At 35.6% G+C, this 9829-nt stretch overlaps 1 protein-coding gene across 1 annotated transcript; it reads right to left on the bottom strand.

Moving 5' to 3' along the window:
* Nucleotides 1-236: 236 nt before the first annotated feature.
* On the bottom strand, nucleotides 237-2690 carry LOC130014267 (uncharacterized). Its single transcript, XM_056103244.1, has 3 exons — nucleotides 1700-2690; nucleotides 528-1443; nucleotides 237-247 (listed from the first exon to the last, which is right to left on the bottom strand). The coding sequence occupies exons 1-3, from the start codon at nucleotides 1979-1981 to the stop codon at nucleotides 237-239; spliced, it is 1209 nt and encodes a 402-aa protein (XP_055959219.1). The 5' UTR covers nucleotides 1982-2690.
* Nucleotides 2691-9829: the final 7139 nt, after the last annotated feature.

Here is a 9829-nt window from a genome sequence, read left to right as displayed (position 1 = left end):
CCAGCGACAAAACTCAGAGACGCAATATTTACCATAAAAAATCCATTCTCTCTGAGCGTTCTTTAAGTTACAACCGTCACAAGGTTCGTTAATGTCTTTCTCCAAACATAAAGGACACACGCGGTGTGCAACGCATAAAATCGCTACATGGATATTATTTTCATCCAAAATAGTCTCAAAGTCGTAAAAAACAAAATATCTGACGGTCTCAACTTCAACATCCTCCGATAATCGTTTCATATAACACCTATGGTTAGGTTTACACAGCTGCTCACAATTACGACATTTGTGCACATCGCATGTGTGTTTATTCATTGCGTCATCTTCGTGTGTGTCTATTGTCGCATAACACTTTAAACAGGCCCTATATTTCACACACGTCGTCACGGTGTATAGTGGGACATTTTGGTTATGTCTCTCCAAACATTTCAACCCTCTAAAATAACGGTGGCAAAGTTCGCATTGTATTCGTGGTCGATCCCTAGGACAAGAATCTAGCTGACGGCAACTGCGACATGTCGCTTTACACATATGTTTATTCTTATCCGAATATGGTTTTTCACACGCTGGACAATAGTATGCTTGATTAAATAAGCTGTTGATTTTCTTTATATAATAAAAATGTTTTTCCATTAAATACAGTCTTAAAACGGGTACATTGGGATCCGCAACACCTCTGAATATGACACAATTTGCACTCTGTGCGTCATAGATGACAATTTGATATTTAGCTTTTAAGTGTTCTTGGAATATGCACCATTCAGGACGACCTGTAGGCACTAACGGGTTAACCCCGTACTCTTGATACATTTCCATAGCCATAGCAATCTGTAACGGTTTTTTCTTACGTTTGTTTGCTACACGTTTGTAATGTTTAGTTTCTTCGACTGTCGGTGAAATTTTCTTACGATAAGAAATTTCATTTATACCCAGGACGATAGATTGTCCGAAACAAGTTTGATAACCATAGTTGGCAACTGGTGATATAAATGTTCGTTTTTTTGAACTCATAAAAGCCTCGTTCAAAAGAACCTTATTTGTAAAAGCACCACCCTCTTTAGAGGCTACATAGGTTACGGATATAGAAGTTTGATTGTCAATAACTAGTGTTTTTTTTGACTGCATAACTTTCGCAATCTCTTCCAAGATTAATTCCAAAGTTAGTTCTTCGTAAGGTCTAAACGCAATATATATGGGGTTGTCCAAATCAGGATGATTTAGTTGTATTCTTACCCTCTCGTTTGGCTGAACATTGAAATTTTCTCTGACGGTCTCTAATATCTGAGTGAATAGCCGCTCTAGCCAGTCAGGAGTGGTAACCGCCTCCGTGTTTATAATTTCGATTCTCATTAATTCGGAATGGATATTAAACTTTCTTGAAAAACGGCGCTCCACCGAAATCAGCCTTACTAAATCTTCGCCACCTCTCCCCACTTGACAAATCTTTAAAAAAAAAAAAAAATAGAGATTGGGTTTGGTATGGTATTTAAAAAAACAAATCCGGTGGTGTTAACAAATCAAAAATGTCGACGACTTCGTCGTCTTTTTCGTCACAAACCTTAGCCACTAAAGATTGGATATTAGAAGGCAATGTTATGTCACTCGTTAATAGTGCAATTAGCGGATCGATCTTTTCACTTTCTGTAGACGAATTAGGTTTCACATTATTTTGAATATCGTGTAAAGTTTTTTTGCTCACCTGCGACGTGTCAAAGTCGCTATCGTCATCTGAAAATAATATCGGACTAACCACCGGTCGGGGTTTTTTTTCTAACCTTTCTTCTTCTTCAGAGGCATCCACGGTGTCAGGGTCAGACAGTTGCCGCTTAACCCCCTGTGTTTCATTATGATTTTCATTCTCGACGTGGTCTAGAGCTTCGTTAACGGCCAAGGTTTGACTTGCAGTCCAATATTCAAATTCGTCTGTAATCTGTAGTATTTCGCCCCATTGAGTGTGTGTGTAGGTTTCAAACGCATCCATTCTAAGAAAGCAGAAAATTTGTTTTAATAATAATCAAAAGTACATGACTGTAACAATTTTTTTTTTTTTTTTTTTTTTTTTTTTAGATCTAGGTGTTGGGTTTTTAAATGGTGTAGTAAGATGGATCCTTATATACTCTATAACGATCGTCTGGCCACCTTTGATAATTGCTGGATGCATAAGCAGCCGACACCTCATAATTTGAGCAAGGCTGGCTTTATCTATATTGGACCTTACGATCGCGTAAAATGTTTTAGATGCAACTTAATATTGAAGTCTTGGAACCCCGGAGACAACCCATTCGTTGAACACACTAGGTACAATCAAACCTGTAGTTTTATGCAAATGATTAAACCATGTTTGTCGGGAGGTTTTCGCTGGCAATTCAGAGGATTTTTCAAACAGAGTGTGATTACCCTAGCGACTTCCAGAGTTTTGTACAAATCTAAAACCGAATGCATCGAGGCGGCTAAGAAATCGTAATTTAGCTTTTTCGATTCAATAGGGGGTCCCTATCTATTCTTGACGGAGTGGAATTCCAAAAACGATAAAGTGAAGGAATATAATATAGACAACATGACTGTAGAATCATGTGATTTTTAAAAAAACAACGACGTCTATTTGTTAAAAACAAGGGACCTTACACCTTGAACGTGACGGTAAGTATTACTAACTCATTGCATAATGATGGTAAGTATTACTAACTCATTGCATAATGATGGTAAGTATTACTAACTCATTGCATAATGATTGATGGGTCAAGGAACCGAGAAAGTCAAACTTAGAAAAAATGTCAATTTGAAGATAATTCATAATAGCCGGTGTGATTCCAAGGTTTGTTACATGTTGAATGTAGTTACCTCCCCTTACATGTTGAATGTAGTTACCTCCCCTTACATGTTGAACGAACGGTAAAGCTGTCTCTATCATCCAAACAAATATTCTACGAATATTAGTCTGGATGGGTCCTCAAAATTTGACGGAAAGCCTGTCATTGTCTGGATTATCCAGTCTTTTAAGTTACCACGTACTGAATCTATCAAAACATCTCGCTAGTCTACAATGACCCTCTCTAAAATTTTGTTTGTAAAGGTTTTAATTGAAATGGTAATTTTCTCTCGTCATGAATCAGCCGTATGGCTTCTCACAATCTTCTTAATTCTCCATCGTGATTCACGCTTCATTCTCCTCGGATCTATTTTGTTTCTAATAATAGATGCGCCAAGTGAATTGTGAGATATATTTCAGACTCACTTTATAGAATCTAGCAAAAACGGCCCGGCTTCATAAGATCTAACACTTATGTGGTAGATTATCCAGTAATTTTCGCAAACAATTGAGAACTGTCCCAGACCCTAGGTTATCGCGACGACCCAAATATCTCGACCCCATAACCGTAATGTATATGTATCGTGTTTATCCAGGCGTTTTCTATATGACCACGACATAAATTGATAACGTTATATACATTCAAATTTCACAATCAAAAACTCTTACAAAACTAACACCGTAACCTGTTAAGAATTTAATTTAAGAAACGACCAATCGTTTATTACTAATGTAATACTATCGCTAATAAATAATAATCTATCGTTAATGTAATCCTCGTGAATGTAAACATCGGGGGTGAGGTTTGACAACCGGACTAATAATCTTCACATCGAGTGATACCCTAACAACACCCGGCTTTGCGATTTACGGATACAATAATATTTTACTTTTCAAACACAACTTTCTTGATAAAACTGTCGAAATTGTCTGAATTTTTAACCCTGGCTATAATTTACACTTTGAACAATTCTACATAAAAAACAAAATATATGTACAAGATCTTGTACTCAGAGACCCCAAACAATTCGAAAAGAGTGAATAATAAAAATAATAATAATTATCTTAATCTTAAACAATGTATCTTTAAAGGAAAAAACTGACCTTATTTTCCGAATTTGTCCCAGTAATTGCTAGGCGTATACTAAAAGACAAGGTCTTACGAGATATACACACTCAATGTAGCATGCTTCGCGGCTAGAGGTTAAACGGCCAGCCACTGACACCTGCTTTGACAAGTAGCTAGACGGTTGGTCTTTTAAACCACTCGCTGTCAGTAGGGGGTTTTTCAACGACTCGCTCGCCGACAGACATCACACGGCTTTCTGGCAATTATTTCGCGTCATTGGTTATGCCTAGTACTTGATAAAAACACCGACAGTTTATAGCTGTTGTCTGAGTACAGGGCGCGTAATTGACCCCTCCTTTACAGCCAAAACCTAATGTTAAACTTTATGAACATTTGACTAGTTTTCATGAATAATATTTTTAAGTGGAGATATTTATTTTAAAATTATTCACAACGGAGTATTGTCTAGTTTTAATGTATAATATTTTAAAAGGAATATCTTAGAACAACTCGGCCCTCCCAACGATTTATAGTTGCTCATAAAAGTATTCACTTTTCTTTATAAGTACCAACCGTTTGTCTGTGAAAATTATTCTCGCCTCTGAACGAATAAGCATTATCAACTCTCGTCGACTTTGTAAAAAAAGAAAACCAAGACCGTCTCAAAATGTAAGTTTTTTTATTATTTCTTCAAAATTGTGATTCGAAACCTACTTTTAAAACAGCGTTTCATGTTTACTTTTTCACTCGACCCTTCGTAGGGCGACCTTTGTAGTGCGTAATTAAAGACACGCGTAAATTAGCTAAATCGCTCTCCTAACAATTGAGATTAATATACGACTTTCGTCTGCTTTGCTTATTTTTAAAACTGTTCATATCTAAGCAACCATATTTGTCAAACATATTCAACAAATATTAACCCGGTTAGGAGCCTAAGATGCTATATTACCATGCATATACGTAGAGACCGTGAACTTTATGTTGAAAGCAATGCTTAATGGTAAGTGCAAGAGAACCACACACTGTACCTCCATGGCATCAGCCCACCCTACTTTTCATCATACTCGAATGTTTCTACTTTTTCAAGCTACACACACCCATACACACCAAAATTGGCATACATTTATTGGTATTAACCAACCTATTAATATTTTGACTTTGAAAATATCTTTAATATAAATTATAATATTATATTTTTTGTTGTTTAAGGTACAGTATTGACCAGGTTCAGGCTTACTTGAAAAGCATAATTACCCTAATGCTGTGTACATTGGCACCGTGTCTCAATGCTATTGGAACACCTGCTATAGCTATCCAACTAAGGGATATTCTGTTCGACGCCAATAATTTACGGGCGACACACCACCCATATATAACCCCTATAAGGCCATCACCTGAGCAGGAAAAAGAAACGTAAGTTTTTTGGTGATTTTTTTCTACTTGGTATGTTTTATTTTACCAATACCTATCTGATTTGTTCTTTTCTGCAGATTGTTAGCTTTTACGGACTACATACTGACACGGTTGAGGATGGTTGAGGGAACGAACCCTGCGTTCAAGAACATCATCAACGTTCTCGACACTTATAGGGAGCTAGCAGATTGGAACATGCCATCATTATAAAAATATATATATATAACACGATGGCTAAATAAAATATTATAAAAAAAAAAAGGCTGTTGTTGGTTTCTTAGTATCGACACGGATTGAAGAGTGTAGACCTGTGAAGTGGGTTTTTTTAGGTTAGGACGGGGTGTGGTGGGAGGGGGGGGGGGTCGGTGTGGGGGGGGGGGGATATGGTGTGTGGGATATAAACAGCCTTTGATAAACAATCACAACATGTTCAACTGTCAAGCTTAATAGCGGAGATCATTGTCCCTTAATGCAGGTATAGCTACACTTGGCGTGAACTCAATGTAACCTCTACACACCTGCCTATAAAGCGAAATATCTTCCCCCCCACCCCTACCCTCCAATAAACAATTCGTGGACCCCATACCCTCGTTACAAAAGTCAAACACGATCAAAGAATATAACACCTGCATACCTTTTTTATTATTCATAACCTCATTGTTCAGTCAACAATAACCATATTCAACCTATAAATAGAACACCTGTGGAATGCTCTGACGTCAGACCTTAGGAATGTGTGACGTCAGACCTTTGGAATGTCTGGAATTCCAAAATTGCTTCAAAGTACCCTTCCTACTACTTATATATGTAACTTAGCTAAACTATATATCAAATTTGGAATTTTGTTATCATCAGTATCAATGCCAAATAAACATTTTATCAAGGTGATATCAAAATCATTGTTTGCCTTTAGTTTAATCCAGCTTCCTAATTCTTTCCAATATACCTGTACATGTTCACAGCTGTAATAAAGATGTATTAATGATTCAGTTTCTTTTTTGCAAAAGGTACATAAATCTGATTTAAAAATTCCAATTTTAGCTAAAAATTTATTTGTACCAATTATTCTACTATTGAGTCGAAATTGAAACCATTTCAGCCTAGTATCGACGGTGAAATCAAATGTTTGCTTGTAAATACGAGCCCATTCTTCTAAAGTTAATTTCATTCCTAGATCTAATTCCCATGAGTTTTCGGATTTAGTTTTTTGAATTTTTTTATCTAAGAAATGTGTGTAGAAATATTTTGCCCCAGTATCAAACATAGAGATAAATTCAATAATTTGAGGGTAAATGGGTAATATTAACCTGACATCTACTGTTTTAGCATTTATGTTGTTTAAAGTAGTCCATTTAGCAAGAAGTGATTGTTTTAATCCATACAGGTCTGTAAAGTGTGGAGAGAAATTATAGATAGATTTGAACGTGTCGTATGTCATAAAAACACCTTTATCGAAAAGATCATAAACATACTTTATTCCTTTTTGATGCCAAACATCAAAAAATATTGTTTTATTGTTTATTTTTATATTTGAATTGTACCACAATGGCTGACGTAGAATATTATATATTTCGTTATCTTTCGGTTTTAACTTAATTAGCGCAATACTTATATAATTAAAAACCTCTTGCCAGAAAGACAATTTTGTACGCTTTGATAGTTTATAGAAATAATCATCCCCGAAAGAGCCAACCAACAACTGTTTATCTGGTAAAGAATATTGACTTGATTGGTAAATATAATATGTCTCTCTCGGCTATTATTCTAGATATATTTAATTGACACGTATACTATCTCCCTGATAATGTCTGTCTACTACATCGTTAACACTGTTCATCACGTGCATTTTGCATACCGATAGTCAATTGGCCAATCACGCTATTTTACCGAGATTTCGTCTAATAGTTTGGATGCTGCTATGGCGGGTGTGACGCCAGGCAGGGTAAGCTTACTCTTCCGGACACCTGTTACCACAGTTTGTCGTGTATTTTGTACACGGTGAACAGTCCATATGCTGATTAGACTATATTGCCTTATTACACTATCTTGCCTAGACAGTTTTTTTAGAACTTCGAATTTTGTCTAATGGTTTGGATTGTTCGTTCTTGGTTTTATTTTATTTTTATATTAAACACTGAAATATACTGTTTCAGTATTCAGTTTTAAAGGGAGATAACTTTTACAACTGTCCGCCTCATCTCTACCATTAGTTTTTGAGTAACACTATTTCTAATTCTGGGATGATTATTGTATATGGTTTTCTGTCGCACTCTAAAAACAAAGCCCCAAACAGATAGATAAATCGTAAGTCATACTAATAACTTTTAAAATAAAACTTTGTTAGGAAATATAATAAAAGTATTCTGACTACCAGATACTGCTGTGTCACTAAGAGCATATGTTCACTGGGTGAATTTTGGGACTAACATGTTGTAACTTTTATTTCAATAATTCGCTTACACGCCGGGCAGGCACCCAGGGACCTTATGAAGACCCACGAGGTAAGGCAGTCGACACTGTTGGAATGAACGGTAAAGAATAACAACCTAGACTCTGGAAGGAAACGTGGTAATTTCGGGACTGTGTAATGGTCTATAGCTGTTGGAGGAAAGCGGAGGACCCGGAGAAATCCCACGAGGTTGGAGAGAGTACCGTACACCTTGTCACTTACAAGCAGGGAAACTAAATCAACTATCAAAACTATTTATTTAACACAAAACCGTGATGCAACAATAATATATTGGAAGATGATTTACAAATTAATACTAAAATACATGTATACAAAATATATATTTTATTTTAATGTCACAAAATAACAGATTTAAAGTACTGATGAGTCATTTTACCTAAAATATCAAATTTCTCGCAACTTCTAAAATGTACTCAGATTGATTATTTAATTTTGACGTCTGATAATGTACCGTTTTGGATCCAATTGGAATTTCTTTAAAAAAAAAAGGACAACTAATGAATGAATTGACGCGGACAACAACATGGCGATGGGGGTATTGTATAGTTCGATGGAATTTGAATTCCAAATAGCTCTGTAAATACTGCACGTTATTCATGTAGCGCTGAATAGGCGCCACGGGACTTTAATCTAAACAATGCAAAAAACAAAATTTACCATACATTTATATTATACTGTTAGATATAAGTTTAATTATTGGAGAAGAAATTCTAAAACCTGTTTTACAATAATACATTAAAACAAGAGTTATAAAAACAGTGTATACAGTTCTAATTATAGATCATTATTTACATGTATAATATATATATATACAACAGTTACTCGCTTATCCAGTATTATTGTGTCGAGAACAGTATCAACTGTATCTTGAATTGTTTAAACGACATTTAGTAACAGAATGAGAATAATACATGATACAATTATATGGAATACAAGTTACTTAGATGTTTATTTTTATGGCGACATTTAGACGGAGATTCTCTCATCTTTAAAGAAATAGACTTGTTATCCATATAATATTGTCACGTGTTATAACTTTATTTGGGATGGTCAGTTCACAAGGGAGGCCAGGCAGTGGTTCGTCTTCAGTGCTGATCCCGACCCTGGTTGACTGTACTATACCAAGGACCATTGTCACCTAATGTTGGTGTCATTTCATCATAAATTTGCTCTGAACTAAACTTATTCAAATAAACATAATAATCATTTTGTTTTCTCCATTTTAACAGCAAATGAGAATTTTGAACCGTTTGGCAGCTATACATATAGGAAAACATAGCACGTGGTTTTTAATGTTTTAGATGTCAAGCGCATGTCGTGATAATTCTCTATCAACATAAAGTGAAATGAAATGGGGTTTGACGTCCTACTCTTCTGCTCCGACTGGGTTAATGAAGACGGGCATACGCCATACAGACTGCTATGAGGGAAATTTTGCCCGGGCAGTGGCACTATGGCCTACTCTTATATCGAATTCTAACTACCAAGGAATCTTTTACGTTTACATCAATGTATACAAGGGACCTTGGGTTTTCGCGCCATGACTAGACAGCTGCCCTTGCTATCAACATGAGCCGATAGATTGAGTTTGTTAGTCTTAACTTGATTTTACAATCTGCAACACGTCTTATCTGCGTTCACATAATTTCATTTTCTTTTTATACGGTTCACATAAAAATTTCCATCTATCTGAATATCACGTACGGGTTAATATCACGTTTTATTTAGTTTGGATGTTCAGATTAATTTCTATCTATTTTGTTTATTTTGACAGTTGTTTGTACTGTGAACATACCGTTGTCGTCAAGGTAACCATTATCAGGATTAATGAGTGTATCCCAGTCTATACATCTATAACCAAATATGTGATATATTTACCTTTCCCTCTTTTTACTGTATGTTTACAAACATTGTTTATATTTAACAGTTTAAATGTACGATTAGCTGTAACAACTTTAACTGTTTTATCCTCTACCTTTCTCAACCCCAGGTAAACACCCAATGTTTGTGTATCTGAATTATGTTTAACAAATACACACCATGGCATTCCTTGTATCATTGCATCATC

This window comes from Patella vulgata, chromosome 9 (genome assembly GCF_932274485.2).
Source record: "Patella vulgata chromosome 9, xgPatVulg1.2, whole genome shotgun sequence".
Taxonomy (NCBI): Eukaryota; Metazoa; Mollusca; class Gastropoda; family Patellidae; genus Patella; species Patella vulgata.
The sequence above is the reverse complement of the archived record's forward strand: the minus strand, read 5'-3'. Positions and strand labels throughout refer to the sequence as shown.